The sequence below is a fragment of the Lycorma delicatula genome, chromosome 7 (assembly GCF_047948215.1).
Source record: "Lycorma delicatula isolate Av1 chromosome 7, ASM4794821v1, whole genome shotgun sequence".
In the NCBI taxonomy this organism is placed as follows: domain Eukaryota; kingdom Metazoa; phylum Arthropoda; class Insecta; order Hemiptera; family Fulgoridae; genus Lycorma; species Lycorma delicatula.
Genome location: NC_134461.1, coordinates 7,018,240 through 7,032,081, shown reverse-complemented (window position 1 = coordinate 7,032,081; position 13,842 = coordinate 7,018,240). Strand labels below are relative to the sequence as shown.

Here is a 13,842-nt window from a genome sequence, read left to right as displayed (position 1 = left end):
GTAAAGAATTGGCGGAGAATTATTAGAGAGTTTTTCATAAACCGGTAAAGTCTAAAAGTTAAATATAAAAATTTTTAGAGAGAGTGTATATTTGTAAATGACGAATACAATTTTCTATACTTACGATTGACGGGTTAGGTTAGTGTTTTCTTAGCGTCTTGTGTTTTACGTAAACACAATATAACGATCTAACGACAAGAGTCGGTTATTTTGTTTCGAAACTTTTAAAAAAATAATATTTTGTTAACGAAGATCTAACAATTTCGGAAGAAATATTTTATAGAAATCCATTTTCCATTTGAAGATCAAAGAAATTTAATAACGTCCCGATCTGAAATCGGTCGTGTTGCGGTTAGGGTAAAACTATAATATGTAATTAAATACAGTTAACGGGACTGTTGATGCGAGTATGAAAAAAGAGATCGTTAATTATCCAAATTTGTTATTAAAATTTTTACACGATTAAATTTATAAATAATATTGTGAAATTAAATAAAATGTATTTGAAAATTTGTTTTTATTTTTTATACCGTTTTATTTTTATTAATTATCATTGTACCTTCGACTTCATACAGATATCACGTTACGCGGTTTTAAAGCAGAATAGGTTTTTTTCTTTTTTTTATTCAATATAATTAATTTTATTCCGTTAAAGGGAAAAACAAATTCCAAGAATTTAAAAATTTCTAAGATTCATAAAAGAAAACGTTAAAAAATTGTTTTTAGGGAAAAAGTAATAATAAAAATAGACGCGCATTTCTGTTGATATACGATAATCAGGTACAGCGGGAATTAGTAAAAGTAAAATAACAGAAGAGAAATTGGCAATAAAAAAAAGTTATCGTAAATTTTTTAAATAGTATTTGCGTAACGCTAAAAAATATGCGACTCTGGATTTGTTTATTTTTAACAAAATCTTTAAATAAGTGTTTTGTAAATATCGATTATTTATTTAATTTTTATTATAAAATTTTTTTACGAACCATTTTTTTCCTTTAATATATGCCGTTATTAATTCCCAATTTATCTATTATTGATAATCGTTTTACAGTCGAAATACTCATCTATTTTATATGTATATATATATATATTTTTTTTTTCTAACATTCTCTGACTTAATTTATTTCATTCTGGTTTACAACAGCTATTTATTCGTAAAATAAATAAATGTCTCTTGTAAACCGATAACATAGATATAATGTATAATTGAGAAACGGATAGTGAGAACAGATATTCAGTTTAAAAAAATATAGCGCTGTTTAAGAAAAATTATTGTTGTTGAAATCAAAAATAAATTAACGTAATGAAAAAATCCTTCTTACCTGTAAACCGTACTAGAAAACAAATTTTCAATTAGAAAAAAAAGTGAAATTAGAAGAATATTGAAAGCACGTATATAAAGTGTAATTTTTGACGATCGAAAAATTAACACGTTCACTTTTTTTCGGGTGATGGTACTCGAGTAAGAATATCCCAAGGTTTTTTTTTTAATAAAAGTCGTATATGTATACGTTTACATTTTCGTTTTAAAAAATGTTTTTAACATTTTGTTTTAAAAACAAAAAATGATATCCTTCGCCAGAAAAAAACCCGGTCCAATTTTTCAGAATTTTTTTTTGATAGAAACCGTATTAAATCATTACGGGACCGAATTAAGATTTTTGTAGATAGAAAAAACGAGTTAAATGTAATCTTCGATGCGGGAGACGCTCCTTTAAACGTATAATTCTCTGTAACACGATCGATTCTTTTGGAGACAAATTTAAATTAATTTACACGAGAACGGTTATGGAGGAATAACGGGATACGGAGACGAAGCCTTTAAAGAATTATAATTTAACTCGTCCGTAGTCTTATACGATAATATTAATCGATAAAATCTTGTACGTTTTAAACTTTCAATAAAAAAATGTTCGGTTCCATTATTAAAGTACAGTCGTTTTAAATTAAAATTCATAAAGCTGAAATTATTCGAACGGTAAATAATTTGCGGAAAAATAAATACGAGGGGGGCCCCTCGTATTTAGAATTAAGAATGCCGAACGGGCCGTTCGGCATTCTTCGCGACAAAATGCGGCTCAAAAGAGTTTTCCGATAAAAAATAAACGGTCGACTTGAAAAATTAGTACTGCGTTTGCCGAGATATCTTTCAAATTATTTTACGACATCGTAAACTTATATGTTACCTGCTTTATAAAGATCGCAAAAAAACAAATATACGAATCGATATAACGAGGAATCTATTTTATTAATCAAAATTACGATAAAACGAACCGAAATTAAAAAAAAATTAATTAAATTTTTTACGTTAGTCGTCTACTATAAATTAATTTTGGCCGCCAGCGCGCTATCTGTGAAGTAAGGATCCCCGTTCGTTTAAGCGTACTCTAACCGTAATAATCGATGGAAAACCTGTCGTCATCGGTAAAAATTAATCGTCCCGCATTAAACAACGATACGTGTTTATAATTTTATATTAATCTATCGCTACTATTATTTCGCACTGTGAGATTTCGTTTAGAAGTTTAATTATACTTCAGTACTGAAGATCAATCGGTCGTTAAATAAACCGCTAAAGTACTGTTCACATTTTATCCGATCGTAGCGGCGCCTCGATACACGCGATTGTAATCGTCACAAAAAAAAAAAAAGCTTAATAATATAAAGTTTTAGATAATTATCAAATTCATATTGTCGTCTGTATTAAAATATCCGCGTACTTTAAAAAACAAAAAATAAAAAAAACTTAATTTTAACGGATAAATTTTCTGTAAATTGTACTACGTGAAATTCTGGTTTTATATTTCGTTAATTTATTTTACGGTTTATTATCTTTTAAACGATGTATTTTGGTATTTTAATAGCGCGTATATCGTTCAACCGCAAATTATTCAATAGAAACGGATGTAGCTTTAAAATGAACGTATATATTTATATTTTGTCTTTGAAAAAATTAATAAATACTGAAATTCATCGATTAATAATAATAATAACTGTTATTATTAAACAGATTACAAGAATTTATAAATAAATAAGAAATCGTTTTTTTTTTCTAATATAAATATCAATTAAATAAAAATTTTACGTATTAATATTCAGAAAGCGGTAAGAGGAAATCTTAAGGTACGGTAGGAGTAATTTTTGTTACGAACAAACGGCAAAGGATCACGACCGTTTCGCCTCGTGTTTAAAACAAAAACGGAGCGTAAACCGATGATATTTACAAACCACTGACCCTACGGATTTATTTATTTATTAATTCTTCCATCGCATGACACTTCTTTAAAGACTACAACTATTATTATTATACGATAAAAAAAATTTGCATCGGATTTATTTTAAATTTATTTTTTGTTTTTTACTTATAAAATAAATTAAATTAATAGTTATAATCTTACAAACGGCAGTAATTATTTTAATAAATATATGAAACACATTTAAATAAATTATTATCTAATTAATATTACAAAAAAAAAATTAATAATACTATAAATTATATAATGTATAATTTTAATTAGTTTTGACATATCATATATTTATAAACAATGGTTTTTTTTTTTATTTAAAAGCATCAAGACATACAGAGTTTAAAAATACAAAAATTGATAAAATTAATGTCGCGTTGATATTTTTATTTAACGAGCAGTAAAATACTTTTTTTTCTCTTTTTTCTAAAATAATAATTGAATCCATATAAACAAAAGTAGGCGTAAAAATAACAATTACATCCTAATATATTTAAGCGGATTACTAATAATCTCTGCTATCATTATACGTTTTTGTAAAGAAAATATCTGTAGAAAGCGAATTCCGTTTGGAAATTATTAAAATGAAAAAAATATAAAAACAAAGGGAAAAAGAAGAGAAATATCTATCTTATCTTTTTTAAAAAAAGAAAAGATAATTTTCATTCGTTTCCGCGAAAGACGAAAAATGTAATCTAAGTTTTCTTATTTTATCTCGTAAAAAGATGAGATAAGAAAAACGTTTAACGCCTAAAAATAGAAAAATTTATTAGCGAAGTTATTTTTTTTTTTAAATCGACCGCGTTTAGCTTCCTTTAATCGATATCAGATTATGCGAAATTTAACGGCTATAAAAGCGAAAAATATGCGAAACTTTCGATTTACGTTAACTATGGTCGGCGTGCGATTTTTTACGATACGAACTCAATGTCGATACGTATATTCAAAAATAACAAACTTCGAGTGCCGCGCTCGGGATAAATAGAAAAAAACGAGAAACGAAACTATTCTCGTGTACTCTTTCGCGCCGATTTATGTAAATTATGGAACCGCATTTTAGAACGTTGTACTCGCTGAAATATCGCTCTTATAAACGGCACGTTCATTCGGTTCGCATGAAGAATCATCTCCGTAATGGATATTAAAATTTTTCTAAATAATTTTTAAATCTTAATATCTTTTATCTAAAAATTGGAGAAATAATGATTCGGATGAATTTAAAAAAATCGCAGGATGTTATTTTAATAGTATTTCAAACAAAAAAAAAACCGCTCCAAAATCGGAATATATGAAATTTAAATTAATCAAATTTTAGAATAATATCTTTCGTTTTTAGTACCCGTGTAGTAATTTTAAAAGAAGATTTCATATGAAAAGAAAGTGAATTACTAAACATTTTTTTAAACCGTATATAATTTTTTTTAAATCCGATCAAAGGTAAGTTGGACTGTGTAGTGTAAAACAAAACCGAACTTTTTTTCGCTTCGCTTCAAAAAAGGAAGTACTTTATATATATAAAATTTATTATCCGAATAGATCGAAGTAAAAAGTTAGCGTGTATCGTCCGTTGTTAATATGAAACGCTACCTTTATTTCATATTTTTGCTCTAAACAAGCACGTGTGCGTACGTCTACTTACTAATTATAACATTCATCGGTTACATTTGTGCGTTTGCATTCAGGTACGTTTTGAAAATATAATGTAAATTTATAATAGCAGATGAGTAAAAAAGCTTCGCTTAAATATATTACTTATGAAAATTTTAACGTAATTTCGCAGCCGTTAGGCGGTTACATATAAACATGCGCCTCTACAGTCGGGCTATATAAATAAACGTGTAATTTTAATAATACATAATGCAAGTATCGCTTACCGCAATATGCAAAATCACTTACAAAAAAAATGTATTTTTTTTTAATATGCAGTCGATTTTATTACATAAATTCTAGGTAGGACAACAAAAATAAATAAATTAGTTACACACACAATATAAAAATTTATTATCTGTTTTTTTTTTTGGTTTTTTTTTTACTTTTTATTTTTATTTTTTTTAATAATTGGTATTTGAAAACTATAAAAAATACATATCTACAACTAATTAAATATTTTCGACGGTAATATTTATAATAAATTAAAATTCTATCAGTCATATTCTTCTAATGTACAAACATTTATTACAAAATAAGATAATAAATATTTTTTTTTTTTAAATAAAGGTAAAATAGTTACAAAATAGTGATAAATGCATTTAACTCATAATCGTACAACTAATTCAAATTATATCGGGTACATGTAATACTTCTTTAATTTCTTACAAAAAACAAAAAGAAAAAAAAATTATATAATTTTGTTATTTTAACTTTAATACCCTGTAAAATATTTTTTCGTAATCTTTGGTCCATTTTAATCGGATCGAATGCGATCGGAATAAATCGTACTTTTTTTAATTTCTAAACGACGTCGCAACGCTTTTAAAAGAATAACTTAAAGATAGTTAATTTTTTTTTATCGTAGGGAAAGAAAAATACTGACGTGCGCATATTTTTGGCACCGAACAATATTTGTATAGGTATTCTTTTTATAAATGAAACGTACGAAATTAAATGTATCGATGAGAAATTTTTTAAAAACCGCGGACCTTAATTATTATAAAGGTACACCGTAATGCGATGTATGTAATTAGATAAATCTATTTAATTATTTGTTACGTTTACATATTATGTTTGTTCTGCTGCAGGCTAAATCCTTCGTTAAATAAAAATTACGTTGAATATATATACTTGAGCGCAAAAAATGACACATTATGGTGGCCGACGTTGATTTTTGTTTAATTTTTCAAGCGTCGTTTGTTTTCAGTAGTTTATGACAAATCATCGTGGAACGCTACACGAGTCGGCAATGTTTATAAACCGTAAAAATTTATTATGGAAATATGGAATCGGTTACGGCCACGTATCGTGCGCTTCGCGATATTTACGGTGCGCATAACCGGCCAAACAAAAGCGCAATTTATCGTTTGTTTAAAATATTCGAAGAGAATTTTTTCTCTACTCGTTTAAACATCGATTTATAAAAGAAATGAGACTAATCAAGATAATTTGGACCGTATAACGGCAATCGGGAGAATAAAAATTTATCGCTTTTCGCATCGTTTGCAGAAATCGGGCCTTTTTTCAACAACACGACGAATTTTGCGTAACCCAAAATTGGCGGTATTGTTGCCGATTAAAAGCAGTCGGAAGTGAATCCATAAATTATGCCGGATCGACAGGATAAAATTAAGAATAAATAAGAAATGTACTTCTTTATCGATCAGAATATAATATTATATTCCGTCTCAAGCTCTTCGAAACGCGTAGAGCGATTTAAAACCTATAACCGAGACGTATACGGAAAGCGGAACGGATTAAAAAAAATGAGAAACGAGAAAGCAGAGTAGAATTTTTTTTCTTTTGGGTTTGATGATATATCGCCTCGTAAACTCGAATCTTGGGCCCGGAATATGGAAATGGAATTTTGTAGCGTATGATAAACGCCGTACCTGACGGAGCTTAGAACCCGGGAACTCCGGATGAAAGGCCAAGAGCTACCGCTCTGCCGCGGAGCGGTATTAATTTTATAAGATACGATAAGTAAGATAAACTTTACGCCGGGGCATATTCTACGCAGACTGTCGAGGAAAAGCGGTGAGAAAAACGATGGAATACAGTCATCGCACAAGGTAAAATGATGCTCACAAACGAGAAAGATGAAGGGAATTCTAGTGAATCCTGCCGAAAGACGAATGCACCAAAGAAAATGAATCGCCACTTTCGTTCCTTTTATCGCACGGTATTAGCTACATATTATACATCATTACTTTAAATAAAAGCATCTCTCGGTCCCGATTGTACCCTTTCTTTACTTTCTTTGCGATCAAAATAAAGTCCGTTACAGAAAATATTACGTACCTTTTACCGAAATTACCGATGTAATATACACATCGATTTCGCTTTCCGTTTGTCGTAACAAATATTTTATATCGAAGCTATTTTGTTTACGTTAATCCCGTTTTTTAATATAAATCAGGAAAACAGAAACTTTTAATTATTTATAATTAATTTACAAATCGGTATACAAATAAAAAGTTTTGAAATGCGCCTCGCTTTTTTTATCGGTGCCCCGTTACTGTATTCGAATAAAATTCTTTTTAAAATTAATAAGAAAATAAAAATACAAACGGTTCGATTATATTTAATCTAATGTAGACGCCTGGAACTCGGTTCGATTGACGGAAATCCAGCCACAAATATCACCAAAAAATCACGGAAAGAATTATTAAATGTAATTTAACAAAAAAAAAATTGTATTACATTTGATCCGTTAAAATGGGCCTTACTTTAATAATAAAACCGATTATATACACATATATATCTTTTTTTTAATAAATTTTCCATGAAATTATAATTAACAAGTAAAATGTATAAAAATATTTCAATTAATTATTATTAAGTTTGCTCTGTATGTCAAACAATGATGCGTACTAACAGCGATCGTTTGATTTATATTTATTATAATTTTTATCGATATTTATTTAACGTTTCCTGAACAAGAATATTTTATACGTTATTATACTTTAATTATATACATATTAAATATATACGGTCGATTTATTTATGTATTGATCTTCTCTTATGGCAGTAAAAACCACAATAAGTTAATAACAGCCTAATGCCTAATTATACAAACAGAGTAGTAGCTTTCTTTTTATCGTTCAAAAAAGTATGCAGATTTTACAGTATACGCTGAAATACATATCTGTAACTATATATGAAGGAAATTGTATACGCATAAAAAAATTAAACAAAAAATCTATTAACAACTGAATTCAGACAACGAAGTCATTGTAGTCTATATAATTATAGCGTAGCGATATCGAAACGCATGAAGGACATATTCAATCGATCTATCGGTATGAAAGTGGTTCTCTCAAAATTTATCCTTCCGATCGTTATATCTACAAAATGATAAAATAAGACTATATTTTATAATTTTTTTTTTTTTTTTACTTATTCAAATAAATTATATTCGAATAAAAACTTTATATTATGTCTCTTAAAAAAAAATAAACGGCAGTTAAAGAATTTTTTTTTTTAAATTCCCACAACGATTTATTTATGTTAACCGTTCATGATTATTTAATAAAAAAAAATATATATATATTTTTTTTAATTGATAGCCGGTTTACATTATTAATTCAGCCGATACCATCTCAATGGCATACCGTTTTCACAGTAAATACTTAACCTCTTAACTTTATTTTTCTTCTTATTTTAAGCTCTTTGGTATTATAATATTATACATCCGTCGTTCAACGTTAAAAATTTGAAATTTATTTCAAATCGCTCGAAAAACAAAGAGTAAATTTCCTCTCGGTCGTTTTTTTTTATTCTGCAACTAGTGTAATTTATCATTTTAATTTTAAAATTAGTAAGTACTGATATTATTACGTAAAAAATTTTGATAATCGTTTATTCCGGGTAGATATTTTATAACTTTGAAAAACGTAGACTACGGAATTATTGTCTGTAGATGTAATAACGGACTAGGAAACCGTTAACGATGGGAATGAAATAGGACAGCGACATACTTAAAAGTACTTTGAAATATTTATTTACGGTTTACATGTTAATTTTGAGTTCAAATCGACGAATATTTCGCGAATTAATCTTATTAACGTTTATTTATTTATTTATATTCGATAAATTTTAACAAATTTCTTATTTATTTTTAAGGGAAGAAAATATATTAATTTCTGAAACGGAGAGGAGAAAATATTAAAAAAATATTTGTTATTTTCATTGAAAAAATGGTGCTGCCGGGACCGTTAAGTAAAACGGTTCCGTGAAGCCGTTTTATATGGACCTGTAATTTTTATCTTATCCGGTTTTCGTTCAAATATTCTTTTAAACGAGAACGATGTAATTTTTACGATCTACTAACCGGGTAAAAAAAAAAAAGTATATTAAAGATATAGTCGCGGCTGTAAAGGAAATTTCAAAACACTTCCGTTTTTCGCTCCGCTCCTTTTAACCTACGCGTTCCTACGTTAAAATGTGTATATAGGTATCCCAAAAGTAAAGCGGGATTTACATTTATAAAATGAACCTTTATTTACGGGCGAATAGACAAAGTTTTGACGTACTTGGAAATAGTAAACCCTCAGATTAAATATTAAATATAATTTCCGTCAAATGCTCTCCGCGTTTCGTACGACGCTCTTGCAAATTTTAAACAAAATTTGGGATCGCATTTTCGAATGCCTGTCGCGAAAACGAATCGGATTTCTTCTTTAAGTTCAGGAACGGTAGGTACGCGTTCGCTGTAATTCTTGCGCTTTACAAGTCCCCGAAGATAAAAGTCACTCTGTGTAAGATCGGACGAACCCGGCGGCCGATCGTGATCGCCGTCGCGCGAAATCAGCCGCCGATGAAATTTCCGACGTAACAACTCGATAAGATTGTTTCGCGCGCCGCACGAAACGCGGCGCCATTCTGCTGGAAGGACATATCATCAACGTCGAATCCAAAGTCCGCGGTTTCCGATCTAGGACTTTCAAAAATACCGTTATCATCTCGCGATAATGTACTCCGGCGACGGAGTACATTATCAACATTAATATGTTTTCAGGATAGTTCTGCGCTGTCGCACTGTGTATTTTTCCACGAGAACGTTGCCGACCCGACGGGGAAAAAAGGGCGCGTATTTTAAATCCTGCGTTAATTTTGAAACGCCTTTAAAAGAAAAACATTATCCATCGATCTGTTACGGAAAGAAATATCGAACATACCGTACGAAAAATTTCAAGTAAAATAACCTTTTCTCAGGCAAAGATGACAAATTAATTCGGTTGTTAATGGATTTTTTTTTAAAATTAAATTAAAAAAATTAAATATTTAATGAATATATTGAGGTATGATGGTACTACAGGTGGAGCTTGCTAAGGTGGGAAAAATTACAAAAGTTTCTTTTTATTCACTTTCAACAAAGATTTCTTACTCACTCACTCTCTCTCTCTCTCGCTCTCTCACTCTCATTTTCTCTCTCTCTCTCACTCTCATTCTTCTCACGTGCACGCAAACACACATTTACGCATTCTTTTATATACTTATAAGTGTGCACACATACATACATACATACAATGTTTATAAATAATAATATCGGAACGACATTACAAATTAATAACAAAAAATTGTGTTCATCTCACATAAACGTAAAACATTCATTACCTTAATCGCTTTCACATAGGTTGGTTATAAATTTTATTAACTGTACGCTACAATTTATATAATATGCGGTCCAAAAATACTGGTAAAAACAAAACAATATATTATAATTATAACAGTCTCATATAATTTATAATTATAATAAATTACGACAAATTGTAATAATAATAATTATAATAATAATAATCGCTATGTACAAATATAGGAATAGTTTACTTATTCAGTCGTTCTAGTTCGTGTTTTGAGGCCTTACAGATTATTTTAATTATATTACAAAACTATTTTTACAAGTATTAATGATTATACGATTAATATGGTTATTACACCTAGTGGTAACTTTTAAAGTTTAAACGGTCGTTGTTAACGTATCATACGTTATTAATACTGTAATTTTATTTTTAATCGATTACGGTATCCTTTTTAATATTTCAGTATCCGCGTATTATAAAAAGATCGTGAAGGTGCGGGAGGGAAATTTAAACTACTTAGAATTAGTTTTCGCGTCAAAAAATAACATCTGTTTAGTGAATCGCCACCGCGACTGTATCTCGAAAACGATCTTCCTATTGTAAAAACATTTACTCTCATCTCTTAGCAAAATTTTACGATTCCGTTTTCCTTTACGGAATACTTGTGTACATATAATTTTTCGGTCTAATTATTTTCAAAATGATAAATTTTGATTCGACTAAAGTAATTCGTTACCGCTTAAAATTAAGCGAATGCGCTTTATTAAAATATAAATAATTATTTTAAATTATTATATACGAGTTACGTTTGAATTTTTACTGTTTATACTGTTAAATTATTAATCGTTTATTACGAAGCCTCTTGTTGAAAAAAAATTCGTCACACGTAACGGGAAATAAAACAAACAAAATTTGTTCTTTTTACTGACCGTAGAACAAATTTTTAATTTTGCGTATAAAAGAGGATCGATTAACGATATTTTTTATCTTAGAAATATCATATCGCACGAAGACGCTAATAAAAAATCTATTACGTCTAACCGACGAAATGAATATTACGTTAAAATAATTACGTTTTAAAATATTTATTCCTAAAGGAAATAAATTGAACGTTCGTTTAAGTTTATAAAAATAGAAAATAAAAGTAAGAATAGTCAGTCTTTTAACCCTCCCGTCACCCGCCGTTCCTTTCATCAGTAGCGGTACAAAATATTAGAAATACATTTAACGACCGACATAACAAATTAAAACGAATTGCAACGATAAAAAAATTATTTTTAATCGATAAAAATCGATTAATATATTCCGGATTTTTTTTAAATACTGCGTTTGAAAAATAAAAAAATCAGTAAACTATTCCGTGTTGTACTATAATGGCTACACTATCTACACAAAAAAAATCTACTACGTAACACAGTATAATAAATAGCAGCGATAATCGTCGATCGCAATAATAATGACAAAAAAATAACTAAAATAAAAGAGAGAAACAGATATACATACAAATATCGCTATAAAGTGTATTTTGTATAATTTTGTGAATGTCTGTCGATAGGTGCGTGCGTGTATATGTGTCTTTGTATATAACAGTACATAGCAAAGAGGAACTAATACGAGTTTGTTTATTATCTATAATAAAGCTACGAAACATCAAATCCTCGATTCGACCGGCGATACGAACTTCATTTTTTATCGTTATCGTCCAGAAGTTGTATCGTGCGGTCGGTGGCGAGTTCATCGTCTTCGTTGTTCGGATCGACGGTGGTCGACTGAACGCCGTTAAGATCCTCCGCGTCCTCGTTGTCTTCGTTATCGCGATCGAAACCGTCGTCTTCTTGCTCGACGTCGTCCGGTAGGCCGCGATGCCTCAGATGGTGAAGGTGTCTCGTCCTTTTTACGGAGTGTCTGTGCTGATGTTGTCCGTCGTGGTGTTGCCCGATCGACCCCGTTCCCTGCTGCTCCCTGTGCCGCGATTTTCTTTTTCTGCCGATCATATGTAGTTTTTTCGTCCTACAGTTTTCTTCTTCGCATTTTCTTCTTATGATGACCGTCTTTTTGTGCGCTTCTTCCCCGCTTCCGTCGTCTTCGTTGCTTAAATTATCTTCTAATAATTTGCAAGGTCTCCTATTTTTTTCCGAACATTTTCGTCGTTTCTTCTTCTTCCTCTTCTTTTTACACCTGGGCGATTCCGGTACCGATCCGGGAGGCGGCGGCGGCGGACACGTACGGGGCGTACGATCGGCGTTATTCGCCGGTGCCGGAACCGGTTGCGTCAGTACCCGGGTATACGTAGATAATTTTCCGAGCGGCGTTCCCGCTCTGATTAACACTTTCCTCGGTTGACCGATTCTATTCAACGCCAGGTACTGCGTACGTCTTTGGTTGGAATATTTGGCCGACGAATACGTATTATAATTGTGTTCCTCTATCATTTCGTTGAATTTACATTCGTCCTGGAACTCCCTCTGCAACAGAAAAATAAAAAAAATAAATTATTATTACCTCGCAAGTATTTGCGTTATTATAAATTATACTTAACGCTACGATCGTTAGTTATCGACATAAGTAAGGATTACTTCACCGTCTCCACAGGGAAGATAATTAGGGGCGGTCCGAAAAGTAACGGGACAATAGCTGTAGTTCGAAAAAAGCTATATTCTGAATCGTCATTTATAAGTTATTGTTCAAAATCACACCGCTTCCAGCCCGCGATCCACTTATCACGAAATCCCTTCGTCTTTGGAAAGCGCTTTTCATTTTGCCTGTACGGCTCGTACGACTTCTAGATTTGTCTCAAATTTTCGCCCTTTTAGGTCCTTCTTTACCTTTAGAAACGGCCAGCAGTCGCACGGAGCCAAATCTGGGCGGTATGATGTGCGAGGAATCGTTTTAAGTTTCTTGTATTCGAATATTCACAGACAGAGTGACGTAGGAGCTCCTGTTTTCGTAACGCAACAGAAATTCTGCATTTTTAGAAGGGTTTTATCGAGAGCGAGTCGGCATTATCTTCAGCATATTGATGAACAGAGACGCAGCGGGCTGCTTTGTTGTTTCACCTCGCGTTCATAATAGAACATCCAACACTAGTCAACGGTTACAAAATAACGTAAAAAGCGTGTTCCTTCCTTCTTGAAGTGAACCGACAATTTGCAGACGAATACGGGGTACTCCGTTCGTTCAGGCGTGACCGAGGCGCGGTAACCGACGACAAGCAACGCGTTTCATATGCAACGGCTCGCTCAGAATATTTTGTACACTGCTTTGCACCGCGTGTAGTACGCACTGCTTGTTCACCGTAACACGCGAATACAGGTTTTTATCACGCGCGCGGTCGGCCCGTTTTAGCCGTGTCTTCCACGCTC

At 31.0% G+C, this 13,842-nt stretch overlaps 1 protein-coding gene across 1 annotated transcript in view; it reads right to left on the bottom strand.

Moving 5' to 3' along the window:
• Nucleotides 1-2,839: 2,839 nt before the first annotated feature.
• The window catches only part of bnl (fibroblast growth factor branchless), a 287,180-nt gene continuing 276,177 nt past the window's right edge, over nucleotides 2,840-13,842 (bottom strand). The window contains exon 3 of the mRNA XM_075371810.1: nucleotides 2,840-12,945. Coding sequence (XP_075227925.1) covers nucleotides 12,163-12,945 — 783 coding nt within the window. The 3' untranslated portion in view covers nucleotides 2,840-12,162. The remainder of the gene's footprint in view (nucleotides 12,946-13,842) is intronic.